Source organism: Rutilus rutilus, assembly GCF_951802725.1.
Source record: "Rutilus rutilus genome assembly, chromosome: 2".
NCBI classification, from domain to species: Eukaryota; Metazoa; Chordata; class Actinopteri; order Cypriniformes; family Leuciscidae; genus Rutilus; species Rutilus rutilus.
Window position 1 is genome coordinate 11,128,613 of NC_140210.1, and position 17,572 is coordinate 11,146,184.

At 36.2% G+C, this 17,572-nt stretch overlaps 1 protein-coding gene and 1 long non-coding RNA gene across 6 annotated transcripts in view; one reads left to right on the plus strand and one right to left on the minus strand.

Moving 5' to 3' along the window:
• The window catches only part of sugt1 (SGT1 homolog, MIS12 kinetochore complex assembly cochaperone), a 209,900-nt gene that overhangs the window by 190,539 nt on the left and 1,789 nt on the right, over positions 1-17,572 (plus strand). For all 4 annotated transcript variants that reach the window (XM_084401816.1, XM_084401815.1, XM_084401814.1 and 1 more), the window contains one exon: positions 17,420-17,510. In XM_084401816.1, coding sequence (XP_084257942.1) covers positions 17,420-17,510 — 91 coding nt within the window. The remainder of the gene's footprint in view (positions 1-17,419; positions 17,511-17,572) is intronic.
• On the minus strand, positions 1,281-8,216 carry LOC311285935. 2 transcript variants are annotated; one of them, XR_014626457.1, is made up of 7 exons: positions 7,899-8,216; positions 7,483-7,518; positions 7,237-7,301; positions 6,910-6,965; positions 6,486-6,526; positions 5,947-6,057; positions 1,281-5,398 (listed from the first exon to the last, which is right to left on the minus strand). It is a non-coding gene; the product is annotated as an uncharacterized lncRNA (long non-coding RNA). The 2 variants fall into 2 exon arrangements; XR_014626458.1 differs by lacking the exon at positions 7,899-8,216 and having other exon boundaries at positions 7,483-7,852.

Consider the following 17,572-nt stretch of genomic DNA (forward strand, 5'->3'; position numbering starts at 1 on the left):
AACCATTTCTAGGGTTTACAAAGAATGGTGTGAAAAGGGAAAAACATCCAGTATGCGGCAGTCCTGTGGGCGAAAATGCCTTGTTGATGCTAGAGGTCAGAGGAGATTGGGCCGACTGATTCAAGCTGATAGAAGAGCAACTTTGACTGAAATAACCACTCGTTACAACCGAGGTATGCAGCAAAGCATTTGTGAAGCCACAACACGCACAACCTTGAGGCGGATGGGCTACAACAGCAGAAGACCCCACCGGGTACCACTCATCTCCACTACAAATAGGAAAAAGAGGCTACAATTTGCACGAGCTCACCAAAATTGGACAGTTGAAGACTGGAAAAATGTTGCCTGGTCTGATTAGTCTCGATTTCTGTTGAGACATTCAGATGGTAGAATCAGAATTTGGCGTAAACAGAATGAGAGCATGGATCCATCATGCCTTGTTACCACTGTGCAGTCTGGTGGTGGTGGTGTAATGGTGTGGGGGATGTTTTCTTGGCACACTTTAGGCCCCTTAGTGCCAATTGGGCATCGTTTAAATGTCTTAGCCTACCTGAGCATTGTTTCTGACCATGTCCATCCCTTTATGACCACCATGTACCCATCCTCTGATGGCTACTTCCAGCAGGATAGTGCACCATGTCACAAAGCTCGAATCATTTCAAATTGGTTTCTTGAACATGACAGTGAGTTCACTGTACTAAAATGGCCCCCACAGTCACCAGATCTCAACCCAATAGAGCATCTTTGGGATGTGGTGGAACGGGAGCTTTGTGCCCTGGATGTGCATCCCACAAATCTCCATCAACTGCAAGATGCTATCCTATCAATATGGGCCAACATTTCTAAAGAATGCTTTCAGCACCTTGTTGAATCAATGCCACGTAGAATTAAGGCAGTTCTGAAGGCGAAAGGGGGTCAAACACAGTATTAGTATGGTGTTCCTAATAATCCTGTAGGTGAGTGTATGTATGTATGTATGTATGTGTGTGTGTATATATATGTGTGTTTGTGTATATATATATATATATATATATATATATATATATATTAGTGCTGTCAATCGATTAAAAATTTTAACTAGATTAATCACACATTTTTTCTGTGATTAATCGCAATAAAAAAAGAAATGTTTTTGTACGTTTTTAATATATTTTATAATGTAATAATTTCACAGTTAATCAAATTAATGTAGAAACAACATAAATACAGTATATTTTAAATAATAGTTTAATGGCATCTTTTTATGAATGAAGGCCAGTATTACTGATATTAATACAGCTACTGATTTTATTATTTTTTCACATTTATTAGGCTTCAAAAATATAACAGTTTTTAATTTAAGTGAACTTAAAACAATGCTAACATAAACCCATAATAAATGTCATATTTATTCGTGCCCTTCCTGTCTTAACAGTTAGGAAATATACAGAAATTTAATAAAGTTATCAAAGTTATATGCAGTCTGCACTGCATAAACTATAAATTAAATAGTTAATCCTTATTAAAGCTACAAAAGTTATTTAGTCAACAGCAGTGAGTCATTTTCTCTGTTCCCTTTGTTCTTTAACTTTACTGACAGGAAGCTTTATTGGCTGCTGTCCCTTTAAGAGCAGACACACACACACACACACACACACGCGGAGCTCACCGTTTATATACTGTCTATGGATCTCACACGCGCCTCATTCTCTCGCAACTCTTTGTTCATTTTAGACTTTATATAAATCATTTAAGACTGCTTTTATGAGGATAATCGACAAAATTATTGTTATTGTTATTGTTAGTTCAAGCGCGAAAGAGAACTGGATTCTGGCGCCCTGTCTATGTGTGTGTGTGTGTGTGTGTGTGTGTGTGTGTGTGTGTGTGTGTCACATAAGGACATTCACAGACAGCGCATTCTCTTTTGTCTTGCCGCGCTTGAAATGTTTAAAAGCATTTAAATGAATAAGAGCGTGATCATATAATGTAAAGCTAGCCAACGGATGGCAGAAAAGACGGATGCTGCGTTAATTGCGTTAAATATTTTAACACGTTAAACCAGACAAAAATTAATCGCATGCGTTAACGCGTTAACGTTGACAGCACTAATATATATATATATATATATATATATAAAATTTAAGGGACAAGACACAGATCATTTTACTTGCCTGACCTGATTAGAACAATGAAAAAAATTGAATAAAAAAATAACTAGAGAATCACTAAAACGAGAGAATTATTCTGATTTTATGATACACTAAAAATATTCCACAGCAAATCCTTTAAATTGAGTGATATTCAGAACGGAACAAGAATAAAAATAAAAAACTATAAAAGCCAAAACGAAATAAAATAAAAATGAAAACAAAAGTAAGCAGTGTTGGGCTCACATAACTCTCTCATTAGAATCAAAATGTTTCAACATTTGCAATGTATTTGGATGCTAAACTATTCTTTATCATAGGCTTTGTACTTCACTCACGTTCCAATAACATCCTCTTCACACACGCAAAAATGAGCTTGGAAACATCACAGTGGAGCAGTGCTTACTGTGAATGGTACGAATTGTACTTCTGACTATTTAACCCTCTGGGGTCTGAGCTGTTTTCTGGGCCCTGGAGGTGTTCTGACATGCTCTGACATTTGTGCTTATTTCTGTTACTTGTGACATTTTCATGGCTAAAGTCTAATTACACTGTATTCAGCACAAACTCTGCTACAATAATATATCAGCAGCATGTATGTAAAAGTTTGTAGTTTTGAGATAATGACATTTATGCGTGGTTTGTGAAAATACAAAAAAAAATTCTCACTGAAATAAGGCCATGAAACCCATACTGATTATTTCTTCACAAGACTTTTGAAAATTGTATGACGTAGCCTAGAATATTTGCTCTAAAACGATGTGAAAATCACCCTGACTCCTCATTCAGATAAGACAATATATTGATTTAAAAATTTTACGACGTGTTTTGTGCCACAAAGCTTTATGCGGGAGCTCATTAATATGTAAGCTTTTCACACCTGAGAAAGACAAAGACACTCCCCTAACGGCCCTATTAGGAGCTATCAGGCCCCTATCATTCTGAGCAACCTTGCACAAAGAATGAGGAGATTTAAAAAAGAATGGCTTTTAGATTGTTTGATTTATTTACAACACAACATAATCCAAAGATAACCAATGATCCAAAGACAGAGACCTTTGGGCCATTCCTAAAAACATTGTACATACCTTTCATTTCCAAGGTGTTTGATTTTCACTTTACCATGTTCATGTACAGAGACTGATGTGAATGTTGAAGTCAGCAGGACTCAGTGGCATCTGGGCCCTGAAAAAAAAAAGAAAAAAAAGTGAACATACTGATATCAAGAGAAAGGCCTGCACGATTTTGGGAATACATTTTAGATTTTTCTGGTTAAAATTGCTTTTTAAAATTCACAGAATACACACACACACACACACACACACACAAATGTTTCCAACAATAATATAATGAACACCAGGTTTGTTGTGCCTTGTAAGCATAGGCTATGCGCAGTGCTGCATAAAATAATAATAACAATAACCATAGCAGCCTATAAATCTTCCAAAATATTTCAGTAACAACTAAGCAAGAGAAAAATATATTGATTATCATGTTACTTCAAATGTTTCCATTCGTTATGATGATATGAAATGAGATAATAGTAAAAACATGAAGCCGTTTGGTGCGTTTTGCTTTTCGAATGTATCAAATATGATACATTCAAACGCGATCGCGCTCAAATATAAAACATTATGGTTACCATATACATATCTACGTTTGAGCAGATATCCACAAACACAGTAACAGTAAACACGGGTCTAAATATTACAATATTCACCATCTAGCAACAGTTCAACTGCAATGTGAAATTTATGTAACAATAACAAACTAATATGTAAGAATTTCTTACCTTGTACATCTTTCTTGTCTTCAAATCGCATTTTTCTTGTCTTCAAATCGCATCCCAGCTAACAATTTAACGTTCTGGGAACGTTAGTTTTTGGTTCCCAGAACGTTCCCAAGAACGTTCCCTATTGTTTAGCCAGGAAAGTTTTCTTTACGTTAATAGAACGTTCCCTATAGGTTAGGGGAACGTTCCCGGAATGTTGCCGAAAGGTTCCCAGAACGTTCCCGAAAGGTTCCCGCAAGGTTCTCGTAACGTTCCGGAAGGTTAGGGGAACGTTCCCGGAACGTTGCCGAAAGGTTCCCAGAACGTTCCCGGAACGTTCTCCTAACGTCTACACATCCTGATATGCCTGTACACAAATTATAGGTCTACAAACATATTCTACATTGTTTATTGTTCAAACACTTAAGAATCCTATGAATATATTATTACAATAAATTGAATTTACAGAAACTATCATTAATAAGTAAATCTATCAGTTTGTATTAAATAAATCAGCACACAATCCATGTTTTTGTTGATTCATTGTTTAATTATCAACCTAAAATAAGTCATTAAAAACAGCATTAGCAAAATGTATTCAGGAACAGTAATTTACATTTAATATTTCAAACATGAAAATATTTCAATAAATAAAACTGCACAAACATTTTAATTAAAACTATCTTTTGCAAACTGTAGCCTATAACTTTGGCTAAAAAGTTGAAAAAGTATTTATTTATATACAATATACATGAATGTGCCAATCTTCACACCGCTCAAAACATTTAAACTCCCAACACCATCTGCAAATTTAACAAGAAAATAAAAAGACAACGTGTTACATGGACACACAATCCCATGCCAAAATTCAAGCCTTGTAATGGCATTAATATTCATCTGGAGCAAATGAAAAGAGTGAGGTGTGATTGTGTGTCACAAGCTGTAGGAGATATGAGAGCACGAGCGCTGCTGGTATCGTGTATTTATTCAGATATTTCAGCATCAATGTGTATAGAAAAATTTATATATTTCAAAACACTACATTGCATTTATTTATATTGCACTATTTATTATTTCAGACTACAAATCAAAAAAGGAATGTTTTATACCGGGGTAAGGATACCCATTAAGCCTCTCTCTCTGAAGTCAAATAAAAAACAGAGAAAATAATATTTAAGTCTAGTGAACTCTGACCTGCGAATTCGCTCTACCTTTTATGTATAAGTCTCACCTCCAATGAAGAATTTGAAAACCTGTAACTGCTGTGTTGTTTATGAGAAAGAAAGTGAAAAAAAGTTTGAAACTGCTATCAATTTTTTTTTTTTATCTCTGTGACTTTACACCTACAAATTCCACTGTCACAGGTGCTCAGTTTTGCTATAATGAAACCCTCACAGAACATGGTAATAATCAGCCATCCATGCAAAAGCAAAGGTCGGTGTAGTTTACAGGTGCATCTGTCCAGGCCAACGTCTGATGCCTTGATGCCTTCCGCTGGAACCTGAAATAAAAAAAATAGTACAGTTCAAAATCTATCATACATACATCTCATCTGGTATCACAAATTATCATTCCAGGTTCACTTTAAGATATGCTCAATATTAGTGCTGCACGATATTGAAAAATTTAGAGTTTATTTAGAGATATCAGCCGTATGGTTTAGTGCAGGCGCTAACGGCTCCAGGTTTGTATCTGGTAAATTACCCCACTAATAATGCCCAGAATGGTACCAAACTACTACAGTAGTACAAATAGGTTCTGTACTCATTAAACGAGGCATTGGAAAGTTTGTAAGTACATCAGGAGTTTATTTAAATAACACTTGCCTGACGGCGAATGCTACTGCTGATGTTGACGTCACTTTATGAGTACAGAACCTATTTGTACTACTCATTTTCCCCGACATAGAGCAGACCGGCACACAACAAAAACTGCTGTTCGGATGTTCCCTTTTCTGATATTTTAGCCTTCGTGACATTTTAATTAAAACAGAAGTAAGAATTTTAGTGTAATAAGCAAAAATTAACAGTAAACTCAGAGATCACCTACCGCTGCAGATGTGTACGGAAGTGAAAAGCGGAAATGCTTAGACCTCTTTCCGGTTCAACCGCTGGGCGCTCCGCATAACCCCTATTGGGGGGATTTTGTAGAGGAGTGAACCTGCATAGAAAATAACAATAGATAACAAGCATAGATAAATACAATAGAAGAAAAACACAGTTGAAATAAGCAGTGCATTATGTTTTTCAGTTAAATCTAACTTATCAGGTACAGAAATTGATTTATCAAAATGTAAAATAAGTCTTCAGTGTAAAAATAAAATAACTATAAAATTAATGTATCTTTGCTAAAGCTACAAGTCATTTTCTCTTTTGATGTTTGATCACCATTGGCGACACAAACAGCTGCGGGTACGTTAGGCTGCTGTCCCTTTAAGACGAATGCGCAGAACTAATATAAATGACACGCATCCGTTTTCTTTCTGTTTAAAACACAAGACAAGAGGAAACTCGCCATTTTGACTTCATTTTGCGTGCACGTGTCTGTAAAAAAAAAAGTGAAAGAGAACTGAATTCGGCTAAACTCACCTTCTTCATCTACTGACTGTGGATGGCATCAAGGTCTTGTCCTGAGGAATACAGGGCCAAACAATAGGGATTTTATCTCATCTGGTAACAAGAGCAAAGCCATAACTTTAAGAACTCTACTGATATATTTACCCCCTGATATTGCATTGGGGATATCAATTCAAACATTTTTAAAGGCTAAGAGTATGAGCCACAGCTGCCCAAGATATCAAGGGGTTGCAAATTAGTCATGGCTATAAACCTGTATGCATGGCATCTACTTTGTATTTTTTATAAAGCAATGTTCTATGCATTTGTCCCTGTCAAATAAACATTAAATAAATAAATCTGTGAAAAATAACTGCCTAAAGTTGTCGACCCCCTGAACCGCATTTAAAAGTACAAAGAATTTCAGTATTGATCAATAAAATAAATACATAAATACCTTTGAGTTGGACAGTATGGTGTCAGTCTCATTGGCCAACATAATTCAAAACAGACCTAAAGAAATAAAATAAAATATAGTAATCATCAGGATATCATGTTATCATAATAGTTAAATGAATTATTATAACTATGACCATTATAATATTGTATTAGTCGCCTATTATTTAGCTGATTATTTAGCTTACAGGCTTCTCAAGGACAATCTCACTGAAAAAACTTGGGGTTAATGATTTTAAAATGTGAGACTTATTTCAAAAGCATAAATCTTACAGACCCCAAACCTTTGAACAGTAGTGCACTGCATGTTTGAGGTGGTTTTGCTTACTAGTCATATGGTTCATAGAGATTTTCTTGGACAGGGAGTGCAGCAGGCCATCACAGCATGATGATCTAGGAACATAACATGCTGTTTGTCACAGAGCCAAAAATATTACATGTGATAGGTTTATTACAAGGAACCAAGCTAGAACAGAGGTGAAATGCATAAAAGATAAATATATACAAATCTTAAGATAATATATTGTGAAATAAATGCATATGGAATTATCATCATGATTAAACAATAACTCACCCCTTGTTGTAGAGTTTTATTTTTTCTCTCGCTATTCTGAAATCACATTTTAGCAATATTGGTAAGTGACGTCACTGATTAAGTTAACAATACAGTGCATTCTTTTAGGTTAGCCTAAATAAATTAGCTTACTTCCCATTGACAAATTACCAGCAAAACTATCAAAAACTGTTATCTACACTAAATATGTGTTTAAAAACCCAAACTTTCATAAATAAGACCTCAACTTAACGTAACTTAGGCCTAACGTTGTCTTTTGAAAACGGTTAGCTAGCGTAGATGCTAACGGACTTTTTCAAAGACATAAAACCATTTTTTTTAAATAAATATTTAACAGAAGCGTGTCAATTACACGTAAGAAATGTGCCAGGGGCATTTGTGTGTATTATTTGTGAGATTTTGTTGTCTAAACTTACCTGAAAGCAGTGAAACCAACAGCGAGAGACGGGAGTTTTGTTGTTTGAAAGTTGTCGATGACGTTTCCATCTGCTCTCGCGCAGCGCACGTGCTCCAGTGTTTGATCACGCGCATGCGCATTAAAACACTTCAAAGTCACGCAGCATTTAACATATAGAATTAAAATATATAACATAATTTAAAATATCATTAATAAAAAGTTATTGCGAATAGATCTGAACGTTGTTGGTTATCTTATAACCTTAGGGGACCGTACTGACGACGTTGTCAGTTGAATCTGCCTGTTAATAGTAAGTGATATTAAAATAATAACCTGCAGAGAACGTTCTCAGAACGTTCTCTTTAGGTTATAAAAATAAAACCTAAAACCTGCAAGGAAACGTTCTGGGAAGGTTCTCTTTAGGTTATAAAAATTAAACCTAAAAATAACCTACAGGGAACGTTCTGGGAAGGTTCTCTTTAGGTTATAAAAAATAAAGCTAAAAATAACCTACAGGGAACGTTCTGGGAAGGTTCTCTTTAGGTTGTAAAAATAAAACCTAAAAATAACCTGCAGGGAACGTTCTGGGAAGGTTATCTTTAGGTTATAAAAAATAAACCTAAAAATAACCTACAGGGAACGTTCTGGGAAGGTTCTCTTTAGGTTATAAAAATTAAACCTAAAAATAACCTGCAGGGAACGTTCTGGGAAGGTTCTCTTTAGGTTATTAAATAACAACCTGCAGGGAACGTTCCCAGAACGTTCTCTTTAGGTTATAAATTTAGACCTAAAAATAACCTACAGGGAACGTTCCCAGAACGTTCTTGTTTGGTTCCCAAAAAAATAACCAAATGGGAACCAAACGGGAACGTTAGGGGAACGTTCTGTGTTTGCTGGGATTCTTCTTCTTCTGAGGTAGCCTAAATCCAATGTAAGCTCAGGCGCGTCTTTCAAACTCGACGAAAAGCAGAGACTTGTGAAGTGTTTTGGTGTTTTGTTTTTGAGGTAATGAGCGCGTTCGCGTTCCATGTGGAGATTTGCATGTGAATGTCTTTTGTGCGAGTGGGCGTGTTCAAATTAAAAGTAATTAGGAAGCGTTTGAGAAGCTGGACATCTTGTTGGTTTTATACAAATTACTTAAACAGAGAATATTTGTTTTCAGTTTGAATCCGATCATTTAAAAGTACACACTTAAATGTTTATAAAGGTATATGGCTCATAAATGTGTGACAAGTATTCGCTGAGTTTGGTTTCAGTTTATAGACGTGCTCAAGAAAAAAAAGTTCACCGCGACGGAGAGGCAGAACGCACACCCTGTTTATTTTCTTTATTTTACAAAAGCACAATGTTTTGATTTGATTGTAAGTGGACACATACAAAAGTAGAAATATCACAGATTCTTTTTTTATATTTCTTTTTTCTGTATGACCATAAATGACGGAGTAATTTAAGTTTATAGTTCTACAATGTGAAGAAAATCCAGCAAAACGCGCGGGCGCGTTTGCCGACCTCAGAGGGTTAAACGGAGCAGTGTCATTTTTATATGTTAGGTTGACTATTTTATTATTATATTTTATTAAGGCTATAATGAACAGGCTGCGATGTCAAGATTGCAATGCTGGAATGTGTGTGTGTGTGTGGTGCGGGCGCGATTGAACAGTGGAAACGTAAAAACATACTCCGTCATTTTGTTCATACAGGACATCATTCAAACTGCAAAGTGTTCACTTATATTTGTGTACACTCGCAATAAAACACAACATTGTGCTTTTGTAAAATAAATTTAAGCAATCCGCCCCCCGAAATGAGCTAATTTTAAAATTAAACTAAAATGCTCACGGCTGCACAGGCATTTATTACGGTGCGCGTCCACGGCGAGGAACGAGCAGAACAGAGTCTATGTTTTTTAGTTCATTCCTACCGCTATAGGAATTCATTGAAAACGCTCGCTCTGCTCCACACCATTATCAATGTCCGTGAGGACGAACATATTTTACTTTCATTTTTAAGTTAGCGATTCAAAAGCCCCCAACGGTGTCACACGTCGATTAATTGGTTGTAAAATATTTTCTGTCACATACCTAGTATATTTTTTTTGTATATAGTATAGTATATAGTATATACCTGATTTTGAACACAAGAGGGCAGTATATCCCTATGTATGACTTTTTTTGTTTGTTTTTTACTATTACTGTTTTTAAACTTATAAATAATTCTTAAATTGACAAAAAAGAATAAAATGGGTTTAGATGTGATATTTGTATACTTTTATATAGAAATAAATGGTGTATAATTAAATTTTTGGAAGATATGAGGCTTTTAGTGTTTCCTTATTGGACATTACTTTAATCCCTCACTATAGCAAAACCATTTGAGATGTTTAATATCCGTTCACAATTTAGCAACTTTAATGTATTTTCATCATGTTTCATCATGTTCAACATCACAAAGTTTGGTGTGAATAAAATAAACCACTTAGGAGGAGTAGCTAAAAACTCAGAGTCTGAAATATCCAAAAAATCCACATTCAAACCAAAATATCTGACTTCCTGTTGGTCGGAGCTAAATTAGTAACTGTAAATTAGTAAGTTGTCCGGCTCCATGAGAACAATAAACGTACCGAGTTTTGTGACTGTAGGTAAACCCCCCCCCCCCCCCCCCCACACTTTTGTTAAAAGCATTTTGAAAGTGACACACTTCCTGCTGCCAATTGGTGGCGCTATAACTTTGACTCACAATAGTCAAGTCATCTTCATTTATATAGCGCTTTTAACAACGTAGATTGTTTCAAAGCAGCTTTACAGTGATAAACGTATAATTTAAGGTAACAGAGATTGTTTTGGCTTTATAGCGGTTCTTTAATAAAGTTATTTTCCAGCTAAAGTTAGTTTTGATTGATTCGTTTCCGTCGCAACGAACATTTGTTATTAAATTAGGGGCCGCTAAGACGACACCATTCTCTCTACACAGACTTTAAATACGAACCTGTGATAAACGCTGATGGCGTTCACATGCGCATTAAGAATTGGTTCTATAGTTATGTGCGTTTGAATATATGTGCGCAGGTTTGTAATTTCTTACAAACCAAGCCTAAACAAAGTACTGGTCTTTGCGTATAAATTTTGATACAGAATTTATTTTATTTTGTCACTTTGGGGTAGGTTTCCCGACAGCGCTTTATCTGTAGAGTGGTGTAACGATAAACTGGACGGAAGCAAATGCAAGTGCAAGATGTATTTATTAGATAACAAATACTCAAGGGTAAAGACAGATCGATGCAATAAATGTTCCAGTGCGAAAGGCAGGCACTTCTCTGGGGAGAGTTGATGATCAGGAACACAGCCAGCAGGAGAGTGTGACGCAGGGACTGAGACAGGCAAAATCCCAAGTGCAGCGTGAAGGTGATGGTGAATCCGTGATAAGTCCGTGGTGAGATCAGACGTGAAGTAATTCAATATCCAGTACACAGGAAACACGAGGGAACAGGAACAGGCACGAGGACGGGATACTCAAACAACGATCTGACAACATGAGACAGGAGAGAGGGCATTAAATAGGCTGCTAGATGACATTCAGCTGCCGCTGATCAGGATGATAGGCGGCCACGCCCACCCGAAACAATGAACGTAACGAGACACACCCACACACACACAAACACACTAGACTAGAATGAGACAGCGGATTTACCAACCGTGACAAGTGGTAAAGGGATCCTCCATAGGTTGAGACTAGTTGGCACTTCAGCACTGCGCTGACATCGGGTCCAGGCGAAGGTCCTTCATCAGATCTGGGTACTGCCTGGATAAGGCAGGCTGCGGGAAAACCTCGGGATAAACAGACACTAAAATTAGCGTAGATGCCATTCTTCTTCTGATGTAACGAGTACATCAGGATTTATGGGAAGTGTTCCCGGTTCCGGCTGACCTAATCTATGCAGCCTAATATTGAATTATACAAGTCTATAATGTATTATGTGAATGCTAGGTCAAAGAGATGTGTCTTTAATCTAGCTTTGAACTGACAGAGTGTGTCTGCTTCCCGGACAATGGTAGGAAGACTGTTCCAAAGTTTTGGTGCTAAATAGGAAAAGGATCTACCGCCAGCAGTCGATTTTGATATTCTAGGTATTGTTAACTGGCCGGAATTTTGAGATCGCAATAGACGTGAAGGACTATAATGCATTCAAGTACTGCTGAGCTAAACCATTTAGTGCTTTGTAAGTAATCATCAATATTTAAAAATTGATACGATGTTTAGATTTACCAGCTGTAGTTTGTTTATTAAGCGTGCAGGGCAACCACCCAGTAGAGCATTACAATAATCTAGCCTTGAGGTCATGAACGCATGAACTAATTGTTCCACATTTGTCAATGAGAGCATATGGCGTAATTTAGATATATTTTTAAGATGGAAAAATGCGGTTTTACAGATACTAGACACATGACTTTCAAATGAAAGATTGGTATCAAAGAGCACACCCAGGTTCCTAACCGACGACGAAGACTTAACAGAGCAGCCATCAAGTGTTAGACAGTATTCTAGATTATTACGTGAGGAAGTTTTTTGTCCAATAATTAGAATCTCTGTTTTTTTCAGAATTTAGAAGTAGGAAATTACTAGTCATCCAATTTTTTATATCAGCTTTGCATTCCGTTAATTTTGTGAATTGGTAAGTTTCGTTAGGTTTTGAAGAAATATACAGATGAGTATCGTCAGCATAACAGTGAAAGCTAATTCCATGTTTCCTAATGATATCTCCTAATGGTAGCATGTACAGAGTGAACAGCAGCGGTCCTAGTACTGAGCCTTGTGGTACACCATACTGAACTTGTGTTCGATAAGACATCTCTTCATTTACTGTTACAAACTGATAACGGTCAGATAAGTATGATTTAAACCATGCTAGTGAAATTCCACTAATGCCAACATAGTTTTCTAGTCTATTTAAAAGAATGTTGTGGTCAATGGTGTCAAATGCAGCACTAAGATCAAGTAACACTAATAGAGAGATACAACCACGTTCGGATGATAAGAGCAAATCATTTGTGACTCTAACGAGAGCTGTCTCGGTACTATGGTACAGTCTAAATCCGGACTGAAAATCCTCGCAGATATCATTTCTTTCAAGAAAGGAACACAGTTGTGAGGATACTGCTTTTTCTAATATCTTTGACAGAAAAGGCAGATTCGAGATCGGCCTGTAATTGACAAATTCTGTAGGATCAAGTTGCGTTTTTTTAACAAGCGGTTTAATCATAGCCAGCTTAAAGATTTTTGGTACGTATCCTAGAGACAAAGACGAATTAATGATATTAAGAAGAGGATCTATGACCTCTGGGAGCATCTCTTTCAGTAGCTTAGTCGGAATAGGGTCTAACATACATGTTGTCGATTTAGATGAATTAACGAGTTTGCAAAATTCTTCCTCTCCTATAGCAATGAATCAAATTTTTCCTCAGGGAGACCACAATGCTCTCCCTGATGTGATACTGTAGTAGACGATTGCATAGTTATAATTTTGTCCCTGATATTATCAATCTTATAAGTGAAGAAGTTCATAAAGTCATTACTGCTGTGCTGCTTGGAAACTTCTGGGCTTGAAGCTTTTTCGTTAGTTTAGCCACTGTTTCAAATAAATACCTAGGATTATGTTTATTTTCTTCTAATAGGGTTGAAAAATAAGCAGATCTAGCAGCTTTTAAGGCCTCTCTGTATGCAACCGAGCTCTCCTTCCATGAAATCCGAAATACCTCTAGTTTTGTTTTCTTCCAGGTGCGCTCCATTTTTCTGGCTGCTCTCTTAAGGGCCCGGGTGTGCTCGTTGTACCACGGCGTTGGACTATTTTCTTTAATCTTCTTAAAGCGCAACGGAGCAACTGTGTATAAAGTGCTGGAAAAGAGAGAGTTAAAAGTTTCTGTTGCAATATCAAGTTCTTCTAAGCTATCCGGGATGCTGAGATGATGAAACTGATTAGGAAGATTATTGATAAAGCAATCTTTAGTGGCAGAAGTGATAGGTCTAACATATTTATAACACGGAGTCGGCTTTGCAGCCTTGGCTAAATGTAATTTACATGAGACTAGATAATGATCTGAGATGTCATCGCTCTGCTGCAGAATTTCAACGGCATCAACATCTATTCCATGTGATAATATTAGATCTAGAGTATGATTATGAAAATGAGTAGGTCCTGACACATGTTGTCTAACTCCAATTGAGTTTACAATGTCTTTAAATGCCAATCCCAATGCATCTTTTTCATTATCTATGTGTATATTAAAATCACCAACAATTAGTACTTTATCTGCAGTCAATATTAATTCTGATAGAAAGTCAGCAAATTCTTTGATAAAATCTTTATGGTGTCCTGGTGGCCTGTATACAGTAGCCAGCACAAATCTCAAATGTGATTTATCGTTTACACTATATATTTTTACATTAAGCACCAACACTTTAAAAGAATTATATTTAAAACTTGATTTCTTAGTGGTTTTGAAAATATTACTATAAATTACAGCAACACCTCCCCCTTTGCGTTTCAGACGAGGTTCGTGTTTATAACTGTAATCTTGTGGGGTTGACTCATTTAAAGTAATGTAATCGTTTGGTTTTAGCCAGGTTTCTGTCAAACACAGCACATCTAGGTTGTTATCTGAAATCATATCATTAACAATGAGTGCTTTTGGAGTAAGCGATCGAATATTCAGCAACCCAAGTTTTAGCATTTGCTCATCTGTATTATATCTGTTTTTTATTTGTTGAACATCAATTCAATTTTTAACCTTAGATGGGTTTGGACGTTTTTTGGATTTCCAAATTGGAACAGACACAATAGTCACATCCATGTGATCGGCCTCTTACAACGAACACACTGCTGAAGTTTAACCAAGATCAGTTAATGTATGCTGAAGTTATAATACACTTCATGTGTCCCTTATTCGCCATAAATTCTTTTCCTCGCCACGGCCAAAGCGTTCGAGATATCAAAAATATGTCCGCAATTTAGCATCCTCAATGTCTTGACTTCATGCACACCGAGTTTGGTGGGGATTGGATCAATTTCCTAGGAGGGGTATTTCAAATTCCACAGCAAGCGTTTTCCAAACAACCCATAATAGCCGACTTCCTGTTGGGCTGGCGTAAAACTTGACGGAGGGAAAGTTGTTCCGCCCGATGAGATCTATATGTGTACCGAGTTTCATATTAATTCATGCAAGCGTGTTTGATATATGGACCAAGTTTTCCGACCCCGTTCAAGGGGGCGTTGTTGAGCCCCCCTGCCACGCCCGGGTACCAGCTTCAGCCCGGCCCTGATGGCCACGGGTTCTGACCTGTGTGCAAAGTTTCAAGAGATTTTGAGCATGTTAAGGGCCCCAAAAGTGCCCGAAAGGTTGACAGAAAAGGTTGACTTCGTGCTTGAACCCCTAATAATAATAAGAACGTGAACAGAAACAATAGGTGCCTCCGCACCTTCGGTGCTTGGCCCCTAGTAAGAACGGCAACGATTTCAATAGGTGCCTGCGCACATTCTGTGCTTGGCCCCTAATAAGAACGGGAACGGATACAATAATTGAAAGAACAACATTTATAGCAAAGTAAGTTATTGCAAGGTAGCAAGGAGCTATAGGGTATATAGCTCATTGAAGAAACTACTGTAGTAGCTTTTTCATTTGAAAGGGTACAAAGAGAAGCAGCAAAAGCTTTGTTCATTAGTAAAATGAGGAAAGGACGAGTTTTTTCTTTTTTTTTTTTTTTAGTGTTTAGCAAGTTCAAAAAGGTTATTAACCAAATAGTGTTGTGAACAATCTTTCTTCAGTACACCAAACTGAATTTGTTTGCATTTAAGGGGATTCACATTATACACAACCTTTTACTGCACAATTGAGACCAAAACAACTTTGAGTAATTACATTAAAAGAAAATATGCTCAGTGGTTTCAATATCAATTTCACAAATTTGACAAAAGGTTTCTCCATTATCACATTTTGATTTAAGGAATTCTTTAGATGGGTATATGTAATTTTATTATTTTAAAATGAAGTTCTTTCACTTTAGGGAGACTTGGAAAGGTAAGATAACTCATTCTCATTTCCTTCACCTCTTTCGGGTTAAAATCTTTGAAAATATAGTAACGTTTAATTCTATATGGATGAAGTCTTTTTCTTTGTCTTTGATGAAGACACTTCTTTGTTGTTGCATTTATGATCTCTAATAGATAATTCACCCAGACAAGGAGATGGGAGTGAGAATGTCACAGAGTAGTTTGAAAGAATCCCTTTTACAGGAATGTATGTTTTTGGTATGGCATTTACAACTGTATAAAACTCATTTGGATGACATACAAATAAATGTTTTAAACAAAAATCATTGTAATTTAGAACTATTTAAAACTATTAGATCTGCTGAAGATGCAGTTTCTCTTCATGTGTGCTGCCAGGACATTTTAGAAATCCCGACCGGATTTGGAACAGTTTGTTTTCCATTTCCGGGATAAAGATGGTAAACCTATATACATACAGTTGTATGTATATAGATTTTGGATATAAGTGATATAAGATTTTGGATATATTGCCCATCTCTAAGTCATTCATTCCCTGTGGGACTTCTTGCAAAGGCACGTCCATACACCTCTTGTGTTTCATATGTTCACACCACAGGGTGTCGCTGTATCCTCAAAGCTTCAGCACTGCCACTCTGAGCTCATTTGCTATGTCTGAGGTAAAACACGCCCCCCTCATTAGCATACAGAGGTAGAAAAGTATAAATGCATAAATAAATGTGGAAATAAATAAATGTATAAATAAATAAATGTGGAAAAATAAATGTAGACATAAATACATATATACATAAATAAATGTGAAAATAAATAAATGTGGAAATAAATAAATAAATAAATGTGGCAAAAATTACAATTATACATAAGGAAATAAATGAATAAATACTCATTTATTTATTTTATTTTTTTACATTTCTTCGTATATTTATGTATTTTTGGGGGGGGGGGGTTTACATTTCTTCGCTTATTTATTTATTTATTTATTTATTAAGTCAGATCTGACATTCCGTTTATAATATGCACCATGAGCTTTGTTAGCAGTAATTAAAAATATATATATATATCCTTTTTCTTTTTGTATTGTTTAATATGAAATTATAGCCAATTATGAGATTGCATTTTAACATTTTATATTAATCATTTAAATTGTTATTTGATAATGAAATTATCTGATAATGAAGTAATAAACTGTTAATGGAAGTTCTACAAAACTGGAATCGAGGAGCAAAAACCATTATATTCTTTAACCATTCACATCCCTACAAATGTCACCACCAGAGCTCTTGTTTCTATTGCGCGTCCTTATCAGGAAGCCACCAATGTTTTGTAATTAAGCTAATATTAGTCGTTTCCATTAAACACACCCTAATTGATTGTCATGGTTCTTGCAATTCCTGCTGCTCTTCTGAAGCATGCATTCTGTGCGAAGGCACTTAATCTCTAATTCTGTAATCTTCTTATTTTTCCACCTCTTCTTTCCTCAGATAGAGATTAAGATGAAGAAGACTGCAGCCACACAGTGGGAGAAACTGCAAGGAGAAGGCACAGTTTCTAACGTGAAGCACTTTACTCCCAGTCAGTATTGAAAAGCACAGAATAAAGCCAGCATTTTCCCTCATGTTAATTCCAAAGTGGGT